The 12,511-nt window shown below is 36.4% G+C and overlaps 1 protein-coding gene across 5 annotated transcripts in view; it reads right to left on the minus strand.

Moving 5' to 3' along the window:
* The window catches only part of NRXN1 (neurexin 1), a 1,134,059-nt gene that overhangs the window by 781,582 nt on the left and 339,966 nt on the right, over nt 1-12,511 (minus strand). The window contains exon 5 of one of the 5 annotated variants that reach the window (XM_077749163.1): nt 2,151-2,173. The exons of the other annotated variants lie outside the window; for them this stretch is intronic. Within the exon in view, the coding sequence (XP_077605289.1) occupies nt 2,151-2,173 (23 nt within the window). The remainder of the gene's footprint in view (nt 1-2,150; nt 2,174-12,511) is intronic. 5 annotated transcript variants of the gene reach the window in all.

The following is a 12,511-nucleotide window of genomic DNA, read 5'->3' on the forward strand; positions in this document are numbered from 1 at the left end:
TTAAATGATCCTCCATAGNCATTTCATAAATGGAATACAAATGCCTTTGAATATTATTAAAGATTACATCAGTATATAATCCTATTTTAAGCATAATTCCTTTTTTATTTTCTGGTTGTTTCTTTTTATTGTTACTCTGTGATATACAATCACATGCTATGCATTATATGTTAGCGGTAATATTATGTGCTGTTTTTAGCTTGTTCTGGATTTATCTTTTCAAGGTCAAAGAATTCCAGTCTGCCTAAGAAGCTACTCTGTGGAGATCTTTCATAACTTCTATTTCTTTTTAATTCTCAAGCATATTTAAAATTCTAATCAGAATCATAGTGTGAAGGGCTACACTCGAATATGATATAAAATGGAGAAATTACTAATTTTTTTTCTTTCATAGTTTATTGTCAAGCTGCTTTTCCATATAACACCCAGTGCTCATCCCAACAAGTGCCCTCCTCCATGCCCATCACCCCCGTTCCCCTCACCCCCACCCCCATCAGCCCTCAGTTTGTTCTCGGCATTTAAGAGTCTCTCCTGGTTTGTCTCCCTCCCTCTCCCCAACTATTTTCCCCTTCTCCTCCGCCATGGTCCTCCATAAAACAGAGAATTTAAAATCACTCATCTACTATTTTGTCCCTGTTTATCTTATGACCCATCAATAAAAAGCTATTTTTGCAATCAATCTCATTAGACTTCCCAGCAATGAAGACCTCAGATTAACAACTGAAGAGAGAGATTTTGGTTCTTTCTTTTTCTTTCTTTCTTTCTTTCTTTCTTTTTCTTTCTTTCTTTCTTTCTTTCTTTCTTTCTCTCTCTCTCTTTTTTAAATTTATTTTTTCCTTTTGGGTAGTATGAGGCATTCGGTCAGTCCTGCATTTAAACAATTACTCACACCCCATCTAATCTGTTCTTGTCAGCTTTTCCATGTTAGCAAAACACAAAAATCCCATTATCAATCACTGTCTCTTCATTTGCCAATCAAAATGTTCATTTTGTGAATATAGGCTCTGTATCCTAGTCTGTGACAATGCAGGAGTTTCATATTTAATTTAAAACATTCAATCTTGGTAAGACTCAAAACTACTAGTGAATTTTGATAAATGGGAAGTGCCAACTTATCAGTGGCAAGGCTACCATTATCCATGGATTGAATAGAAAAATATCTCCTCCATGCAAAGTCAGGGAACTTCACTGTCTCCCAGGCTCCATTGCCCTAAATTGGCCTTGCTGACTCTGCTGAATGTTAACACTTGAATAGTTTCTGATAGGGCAAAGTGTTTCATATCACAATATAATGTATATTTAAAAGACAGAAATTCCAAGGAGAAAGTATACAACTATATAAGGAAGATATTGGTCCTTTGACCAGACTTTGATAGATGAAATAGGGGAAAGAGGATTCTCATGAAATGCTCAAATGCATAACAGAAAGAGTATAAGAGGGATATGCAGGTCCCAGGATTGGAGGTTGGCATGTCAAAGAATAGCTCCACTAGGCAGTGACTGTCAAGTGTTAAATGGTTTTTCCCAGTCACCACCTGGCTTCTCTTGGCTGTGCCTCCAAATAAAGCCATACTTGTTTGTATGGCCCACTGTATCCTGTGACTTTTGCACATTTTCTGCTTACACTTGTGTGCAAAGACCAAATGAACTGGCACAGAACATATGTGTGACCACAAATAAAAGATGTCATAACTGCTGAAATACTTTGTATAAATGAGCTCTGTTATTTCTGTGTTAAAATAGCATTTTGACTACCACTAATGACCTAGGAAATTACAGAAGAAAAACAGGAGATGGTACCCAGAATCCAATTTCTGTATTATTAACTCAACTTAAGAAAGTGAGTGTATTTTCAAAATCACAGATATGTCTGTAACCTAAAAGTATGTTTCACAGGATTTTATTTAGAGTTGGGGAACTGAAGTATTTATCATTTAATAGGTAAAGATTAATGGTATTTTTAAACAATGGATGCCAACTACAAGTATATGAACTGTTACCTGAATATAACAAAAAATTGTAAATTGATATGTTAGACCAAAGAGGAAAGATCACAAAAACTGAGTGGAAAAACTGGGATTCTAATACGTTCTTTCTCTTTCATTTACATATTTATGTCACTTTGGACATGTTATTTTACTTCTTTGGACCTATTTCCCCTCTCATTATATGGGTGAGTGTACAACAATTGAAACTAAACCACAACCTGGGTCAACTTCTAAGATACATACTACAAATCCACACTTGTTATAATTAACAAAAATCCTTGAAATCTGCCTATCATCGTCTCACTCTACAACCTTATCTGTTTATTGCAGTAATTATTTCTAAGCCTGAGGATTGTCTGTTTAGAATTGAACACACAAGATGAATGAATTGTCTGTGGTTTTTAACAAGGTCACAGTCTAAGAAGCATCATTTCATTTGGTTAAATCCAAAGTAGAGAGAAAAAAAATTCTATCACCGGACAAATTAATTTGATTAGGAGAAGGTGGGATTCACATTCTTTGTCTAAATGACTTTGAGGTGAAATCAGATATTCCTTTTATCTCCAATCTTCATATTTAATCCAGAAAAATGTTCGATGGAACAAAATGATCACTGCAAAAATAGTCTTTATTCCTCATTTTAGTAATACAATTTTTCCTTGGCTTAAAAAAAATAATTGCTGGTTTCTCTCCCTATTGGGTACTTTAAATCCTGGTGACTGCTCCTAACTGGGCAGAAAGACAATTCCTTTATCTCATAGCTACATCACCTCCATGCAAATTGATCTCAGAGTGCCTTTAGAATAATAGCAGCTGGGTTCTCTACAGCTATTTACGGGTCCAGTTTCCTAGGCTTAATTTTGATTTATAACTATTGAAATTAAATCAGGCATTTTCACTGCTTAAAAGGATGGCTTTGAATTCACCAATTCAATAGGGAGACTATTTGCCAACATATTGTATCAGTAACATTTCAATTTGGGTAAAGGCAAAGGAAAGCAAAATGGCTTCTTATCTTTGATATTTCCACTTGAGATTTCTTCAAAATATGACTGTGTTGTCTACTGACAAATGTGAGGATCAGACTGTGAAATCATACTCACATAAACCTAAAAGATTTTACCCAGTGTCAAGTTTTGCTGAGTAATTTCAAGGATATAAACTATCAAGGACTTAAGATAAAGCACTATATACCCCCATCCAGTAGTATAGAGTAGTGATATGCCCCAGACAATCCTACTTCATAGATGCTGGGTCCTATACGCTTCAGGTTATCCTTAGCCCAGGACATCAGCTAAAGGCAGAGATAAGTCTCTTACTCCTCAAAAATATGATTTGTCTATTTTCCCAAAAGGACAGCTGACAAGATGATTAGACTATCTTCTCTGCCTTTCTTTGTGTAGCAAAGGCCGATTGATAAACTCCTTCCTACAAGTAATAATTTAATTACATAACTATGTTAAAACATAATTAAGGGAAACAGCTGTACAAAAAAGAAACAGAATTTGAAGTAATAAAATATACTAGCAATTATGAAATATAAAAATGTTTTACCTAGGAGACAGAAGCCAAAATAATACAGTGGTAAGAGTTGAAGCCAAGTGTTCAGTTCAAGACATCACTTTTTGGCCATATGACTTTAGTGCAATGATTTCTTGGACCTCAGTTTTACTAATATTCTAAAAGTAAGGAGGAGATAAGCCTGACTAGAATGACTTGGGAGAGTTTAAAAGACAGTATATAAGGCACAGCTATGAAGACCATAACGATGTTCTATAGAAATGAGAAAACAATGAGAATTAAAATGCACTCATCTCCTTACTTCACCCAGGTAACCGATAGTACTATAAATCTCCTTTCTTACAGATAAGGGAAAACAAGAAAAAACAAAAAAAACTATAAACAAGAAATATACTAATGGAGAGTTATAAAAGGAAACCTAAATCTATAAAAATATTTTCTTTAATGTTTGTTTATTCTGAGAGAGAGAGTGTGTGTGTGTGTGAGTGTGTGTGTGTGTGTGAGAGAGAGAGATTGAGAGAGAGAGTGAGAGAGAGAGAGAAGGAGAGAGAAAGTATGCAGGGAAAGGTTGAGAAAGAGGGAGAGAGAGAATCCCAAGAAGTCTCTATGCCGAGCACAAAACCCAACTTGGGGCTGGATCTCAGGAACCATGAAGTCATTACCTGAGATGAAATCAAGAGTCGGAGGCTTAACCAACTGCCCCACACAGGCACACCCAACAAAATCTTTAAACATGCCTCTATCCTCAGCTAAATCATAGTTAGAGAACGTGATGATGAGGTAAATGTATGACAAAGAAGCGAAGGCAGAGGGGTACACCAGACAGAGAAAACTCTTTGCCTGTTCTTCCCATGTCTGTTCATTTTCCTCTTGTTTCCTAAGAACCATCACTTCTTTTATCCTGCACTTGTCAAATTAGTTCTCAATAAAGCAACCAAGGCACTTAACAAAATTAAAGCATGGATTTTGGGGAGGATCAGTGGGTTCCTTTGAGAATATTTTCATTTTATTAGAGAGCAAAATCTTTATTTCACTGAAGTTGAGGAAATTATAATTATCAAGTTTCATATATTACCAATGGTCACAGAGGAGATATTTTGAAGACAAAAGGACATCTTCCTGGTCTATGAAATTATACCATTCAAACAGAAGTTTACTGACTCTATCTGCTAGGAAGCCTTAATGTATAAGTTCTTTTTTTTATGTTTATTTATTTTTGAGAGAGAGAGATAGAGCATGAGCAGGGGAATGACAGAGAGAGAGAGAGGGAGACACAGAATCTGAAGAAGGCTCCAGGATCCAAGCTGTCAGCACAAAGTCTTACATGGGACTCAAACTCATGAACTGAACTGCGAGATTATGACCTGAGCTGAAGTTGGACACTTAACGGACTGAGCTGCCCAGATGCCCCAATGTATAAATTCTTTTTACAGAAAATTGTATCATTATTTCAATGTTTGTTTCCAGATTTTGCTTTTGTCTTATTAAGAGCTTATTGTTAATTTCAAGCACCCTATTGAACAAAACTGGCTCATAGACAAACTTGTCCTAATTTATCAGCAATATGACAATGCTAGCATGCTACAAGCTCTCAACAACCAGGAGATAAATAGACATTTGCCATGAGGGTGATGGGAAGATAGAAGGGCAAAGGTAAATATACTTTGAATGGAATATTTTGCACAAAAAAATGTCTGAGTGACATATTTTTAGTCTGCAACAGTAACTTTTATTAATGCTCATTTTGAATTCACAAAAAAAGCTGTTCTAGAAAAGACTCACTGCTACAGGTCAGTGAGGTAAGTTATGATACGATATAATTAATATGCTATAATGATGTCTACAAGACAGGATGCTCATTAAAGTTGTGGGGTGACAATAAGTGGCAAAAAGTGCTAAGGCTTTGAAAGATCGGCACATATTTCAAAATGAGGTTGACAAGTTAGAGAAATGGTCAAGTAAAGAAATGGATTTTAATCAGACTAAAGGGGAAATGAATGTATCAGTTCTGTCAGTTTTACCTCCATTTTGAATTTGATGACTGCCCATCATTTCCCCCAGCTGTTCCCAGGAAGAACTAACATCATCTCATATCAGGCCTAAGGCAACAGTCCCCTGAATGGTTTCCCTTCTCCCTTTCTTGCTCTTTTACAGACCATTCTTCATGTAGCAGCTAGGATGATGTTTTGAAAATGTGAATTCGATTATGCTATTTTTTTCTTAAAATTCTCAAATAATATTGAGAATACACTCCAAAAATCCTGACCATGGTTTACAAGGCCTGAAATGAAATAGATCCTGCCCCTGTCTCTGATTCTTTGTCTTATTTTTTTCTTTGCCTCCAGGTTAGTCTTTTTGCTCCTCTAACTCTTCAATTTACCTTGAGTCTTTTTACCAGCTGTTCCCTCAGAGTATGTTTTTCCTAGCTCTTCACATGGCTGCGCTTTCTGTAGCTCATGATTAAAATCTCTCCCTTAAGTTGTCTTGCCTGACTACCCTGTATCTAAGTCTCCTACAGCTCAGATCTGTTTCTACTGCAGTTCATCCCAATACTTGCTTTATTTTCTGTATAGTACCTACCATTACCTAAAATCATCTTCTTTGTTTCGTTTTTAAGGTCAGCCTTCTCATGAGAAAATAAGCATTGTGAGGGCAGAGTCCTCTTCTATTTTATTCAGCTGTATTTTCTACCTTTGACAATAGGGATTGGCACTTTTTGGGTGCTCAGTAGAAATTTGTTGACAGTATAGGAAAGCAGATCTCAGAGTCTAATCCAAGGAAACCTGGCAGTCCATGAAACCCCTTCATGGCGCCAAAGGGTCAAAACCATTATTTTCTCACAAATATGCACTGGAGCTGTTTAGAAGCTACACAACTTGTGACATTACAACAGATTGCCTGCAAAAGTAGATAGATTTTCAGTAATGTAAAGCAATGGCATTCTTGCCACTAAATTATTTTAGTTCCAGAAAACATAGTTATGTTTCATAAAAGCACATTATTTTCATATGCAATGGGGCTGTAATTTTTTAGTAAAGCAATGAATAAATATTTCTTTTTTCTTTTTTCTTTTTTTTTTACAAATAGTTTATTGTCAAATTAGTTTCCACATAACACTCAGTGCTCATCCCCACAAGTGTCCTCCTCCATGCCCATCCCCCCCTCCCCCCCACATCCATCAGTCCTCAGTTTTTGTCAGCATTCAAGAGTCTCTCATGGTTTGCCTCTCTCCCTTTCCCCCACCATTTCCGCCCTTATTCTCCCCCTTGTTCCTCCGTCAAGTTCCTCCTAATCCTCCTATATGTGCAAACATATGATATTTGTCCTTCTCTGCCTGACTTATTTCGCTCAGCATAACACCCTCAAGGTCCATCCATGTTGCTACACATGGCCAGATTTCATTCTTTCAGCAATGAATAAATATTTCAATGTTCTCTCCGTTTTCATTCTCAATTATAGTAAATATTGATAGATAAAATCTACATAGACAGTATTCTTAGGGATATTCAAAACATTTTAAGAGTGCCATAGGGTTCTGAGTGCAAAAGTCTGAAAAGTACTGGAACAGAAAATCACCCAACTAGTTTCCTTTACTCGCGACACAATATCCATTAGAGCATTTTCCTCCAGTTAGAAATACCCCAAATATAGTTTTCTCTTTCCTGATTGCTGGTTTTGCTATTCATTATTTGTGGGAAGACTTTTTTTCTTTTTTTTTTTTTTCCATCTCATCAAATCCTAAGTGTGTTTTAAAGCCCTCAGACATACTGCCTTTTCTATGAATTCTTCCCTACAGTTTCAACACCAAAACTTCTCTATTTATATGTCTTTAAGCATTAATCACCTATACTACTTAAATGACAAGTTGTATTGTTTCTTATCTTCCCAAGTTCCTGTAAACCCCCTTGGGGGCAGGAACTAATGGTCTTTCTCAGACAGTAATGGTGGAGCCTGTATATGTACCCTGCAGACAGCATAAAATGCAAACAGGAACTGGTCTTCGATAAACTTTTTTATCTTAATACCTAGAGTATGAGATGATACTCCACTCCAAAATTTATAAATTCCAGTAATATTCACAACTTCTTTCTTTTGGAATTTATTACCTGAGGTAGTCAGAGCTCTCCCTACCATGAAAGATGCCCACACCCAAATTCCTGGATCCTCTAAATATATTATTTACATGACAAAAGTAATGGTGTAATTAAGGTTATGGACCTTAAAATGGGGATATTATCCTGGATTATGGTGAGTTGGCTCAACCTAATGGCATGGGTCCTTAAAGGCAGAGAGTTTTTGTCTGGAAGCAGGGAGATGTGACAGTAGGAAAAATGTGGGAGAACTGAAGCTCAAAAGGCACCTTACACTTCTAGGGGGCACGGAGACCAGCTCGTGGAAAGCATGAAAAAGGAAAAGAGGGTAACCTCTAGGCAAAATCCAGCCCCTTGCTGACTGCCAGCAAGAGAGCAGGACCTCAATCCTGCAACTGCATGGAAATGAATTCAAGGAAACTCCTGAATGGGCTTAGAAATCGGTTTATTCTCAGAGCCTCCAAAAAGAACGCAGCCCCACCGACACCTTCATTCTGGCCCAAGCAGAAGTCTCTACCTAAACACGATGTATTTAAGACTTCTGGCCTACAAAAGTGTGAGGTAATACATTTGTCCCATTTTAAGCTATTTGTGGTGATTTTTACAACAACAATACAAAACTAATGTAGCATCTTTGGTATACTATTTCAAGTAATTCTAACAGCACACACAAAATACAATCAACATCCATTAAAGTGAGTATAATGCACCCTTTCTATTCACCCTGCTGCCTTCCTTAGCATACATATTATGTACACAATAGACATGCCTGGATGTTAAAAGACTACAACAGAAACAGTAATAAACACTCACTGTTTCAAAACTTTGTTTCCCTTGTTTGTTCTAAATGTGCACTTGTCTTCCTACAAGGGTCTGTTTCCAAGGCTATTGTACAAAACTTGGCGGTTACACTTTTTGGTCAACGGAGCTAAAAGTAGCTCCAAAAGAATGTCCAAATCCGAAGCCATCTAAACTGTTAATGGTGTCAAATAAGGCTGTTTCACCACCAGCTCCATTTGGAAAAGTAACCAGCACCTGATCTACAGCTGAGTTTCATGTAATTTAGTTGTCAAAGTGATGGAGTACAACTCTTCCATTTAATTTATATGAAATCAGTATCGACTTGACTGTATCCTTTCCCAGACCAGTGGTAATTTTTCTGGACAAGATACTCTATAAATGGTGGAGCCAAAACAAAAAAGAAAAGTTCAAGGAAAGTAAAAAATAAGACAAAAGGTGGCATGTTCTCTGGATGCAAATCTAAACCATCTCTTTAATGCCATGAAACTTGAAGTTTCTGTGACCTTGTTATATAGTAAGGTCCTACAATAAGGTGAAAAGTCCTTGGACTCCAACTCTAACACAGACTAATATCAGGGTTTTGTTCCTATTGTAAGTCATTTTGATAGGTCATATCTTGGGGTTAAGAAATAAAGATTGACCTTATTTATTGATTATTCAGTGTCTTTAGAGAAAAGTGTGAGGATAAAAACATTAAAGTATACAGAGAAAAATCTCTTTCTCATCTGTATCTTATTTGTCTAGTTTCCTTCCCAACCACTACTACCTTCAAAGGTAGCTGTCCTTGTCCTTATTATTATTATTGATTCTTCCAGAATTGCTTTAGGCATATACAAACAAAATAAATATACTGTTATTATTTTTTACATAAAGAGTAACAATCTTTTTTAAAATTTCCAATATAGTTGAAATACAGTGTTACATTAGTTTCAGGTATACCATATATGATTCAACACCCCCATACATGACAAGTGCATGGAGGACCATTCTTTACAGGCTATTTTATCCCATGATTTGTTTTAAATTTCACATCTATAATTTTGCAGAATACTTCAGTACAGAATTTCCATAACCCTTGAAGTATGTCTTTAAGAAGATCTGAGAGTTGTGAAATACTTACAATGTGTTACCTTGAGATATGGAAGCTAAAGGGACTTCATTTTAGAAGGGCTCTGTCTCTGCTGTTTTTCTGCTTGGCCCCATTTACTCATGTTCTATATTTTGCCTCTAAATAAGCCAAAGAAGCGGAATTCCCACTTCAAGGGAAAAGAAAGCATGGACATTAATGATTTTCTAAGTTTTATCTTAGGCCCCAAACACTTGATAACATCTAAAAAGAGCCAGATTCCAAGTATGTTTCAGGACATTAGCTTTGAAGAAACCTCAGTCAATGCTGATATCAAAACTCCCAAACTTCAGTGATTTATGGAAGAGTCATTGTTCACTTGACACTTGCCTTTGATTATGCTCTGCCCTGGATTCTTGATGGAACACGTATCCTAGACCCCTTTCCAATCTAAACCCCTAACCCTAAGCAATGACGAGACTCATTCTCCTTTTCTTTCAGAGTCTCCCAGACACTCTGTCTGCTATTCTCTGTTACTCATGCTGTTCAATAAACTTTGTTTTCACTTTCTCAGGCTTGCATTAAATTTCTATGCAGTACAAAGTCAAGGACCATCTTGGCTGGTCCTATGGGACACCCTGCCCTCACTCTGAGTCTTCATATCCAGCCTGTCTCCATCTACATACAGTGCTGGCCCAGTATCTAATGGACCTCTCTTACTTTCCACAGAGGGACAGAAATTCTTAGGACCATTTTACAGATTAGGATGTTGAGGCTCAAGAAAGTTACATCCTTTGCCTGGATTTATGTCATCAATTTGGAGTCTGTGTTTCTCCAGATCATATTCTGTTTCTACTACATTGTGTTACTTCTCTTCGTACTTGATTGCATATAGTCATATATTATTCCCTGCCAGTTTTATGCACACAAATCACTGGATTGCAAGGGGGCTGAAGTGGCCTTACGGATCATTTCATTAATCTATACATTTAATGTTTATATCTCATGAGAATATCCATGTCTCCTCAAGTGCATGGATGCTTTACAGTAGGTCAAATATCCCTTAAGAGTGGGAAACACATTTTCTCCTTTCTTCTCTCCTCTGCCATTTTTCTAGTTGTACCTTGTGCCTACTTATTTGTCTTGCTGATCAGAATTAATATAGTGACTGTAAGAATCATTCATATTCAGGTGAAATTGTGACCTGACCTCAAGTCAGATGCTCAACTGATTGAGCCACCCAGGTGTCTCTATTTTTTTTTCACATTTTTGATAAATATTCAATACAAAATAAGTATTTGATAATAATTTATCTTTAACTATATACCAAAGACTAAAAATGATAGTTTTAATGCCAGGCTTCTTTAACTTGAGTTCTGAAAAGGTTGTTTCATAGGAAATAAAACCTAAAGGCATTTTGAGGAACAAGCATTATACGGCTTAGTGAGTTCTGGAAATGTTACATATTTTTAGAAACTCCTAGTGGTCCGTTATTATGTACAAAGCTCTAATGAGTGAGTGTAATTTTGCTTAAACCCGTGTTTCCAAACATACCTGCACATGGAACTCCCTTCCCAAATAACATACGTGAGTGTTCTACAGACCATTTCATGAATCATACTAGGGGGAAAAATTACAAAAAGATACTTGTCTTAAAAGATATTGTAGTTGGGAGTACCGACGTGGCTCACTCAGTTAGTAGTCTGATTCTTGATTTTGGCTCCAGTTATGATCTCATGGTTTGTGAGTCTGACCCTGGTGTTAGACTCCACACTGACAATGTAGAACCTTCTTGGGATTCTCTGTCTCCCTCTCTCCCTGCCCCTTCCTCATTGATATGATTTCTCTCTCAAAAATAAATAAATACACTTTTTTTAAAATGTTTTTTTATTTATTTCTGAGAGAGAAAGAGAGACAGCATGAGCAGAGGAAGGTGAGAGACAGAGAGAGGGAAATGCAGAATCTGAAGCAGGCTCCAGGCTCTGAGCTAGCTGTCGGCATAGAGCCCAACGTGGGGCTTGAACCCACGAACCGTGAGATCATGACCTGAGCTGAAGTCAGACGCTTAACCAACTGAGCCACCCAGGCCCCCGAAAATAAATAAACTTTTAAAAAATCTTATAAAAATATATATTCTAGTTAACAAAAACAGTCAATTGTGTTCACTATGCATAGAACACAGATGACAAGGCATATCTGATAGAATGACATAAATAGCTCAGTTTTCCTTTACAAGCTTCACAAAACTATATAGCTCATCCTCTAAATATAACTTAGAGAACAATGCAGAGAAAATGATCTCTGCATATATAAATGTATGCCTAACTTTTGTGAATTTATAGTACTTTCACGTCCATAACGCAGATTAAAGAATTTAAAACAATGATAAGTCTACCATATTTTCTCAAATTCTTAAGTATCTCTTAGCCAAGAAACAAACACTGCTGTATTTACATTCTATGATTATTAGGGTTTTTTTAGCTAACTCTTCAGATGAATTTACTAAAATACAGAACTGTGGCATGTAATTTTGCTTTTCTTTTTAACTGAATGGTCTTTTACAGCAAGATATAGCATAAATAGAATGTATAGTCATTGTCAGTATTATAATTATTTCCCTAATGTTAAAAACAATCACACAAATATCTTTTCAGAGTTCTCTATTATCTCTGACTGAACACCTCTACCAATATTCCTCTTTTGTTCTACTCGTTTCTCTCTTATTTAATAACAAGGGGTAAACAAGAGATAACAACTAAATCTCCGGTGGGAGATAAAAACAACAACAACAACAACAATCACAAAAAATCCCACAAAACAAAAAACATACCAATAGCAGTAAGAAAAAGAGCTTGTGAAATTCCCAGATGGTTTGGTAGAGGACTCTACTAAAGTCATGACTGCTTATTTCACTTAATTGTAAACAAGGTAGATTTTATAGTAGAGCAAAATAATGATAGATGCTAAAGCTTCCTAAGACCAGTTTTAAGAATATCTATATTTCGGGGCACCTGGGTGGCTCAGTCAGTGAAGCATCTGACTTC

Source organism: Crocuta crocuta, unplaced genomic scaffold (genome assembly GCF_008692635.1).
Source record: "Crocuta crocuta isolate KB4526 unplaced genomic scaffold, BGI_CrCroc_1.0 scaffold118, whole genome shotgun sequence".
NCBI lineage: Eukaryota > Metazoa > Chordata > Mammalia > Carnivora > Hyaenidae > Crocuta > Crocuta crocuta.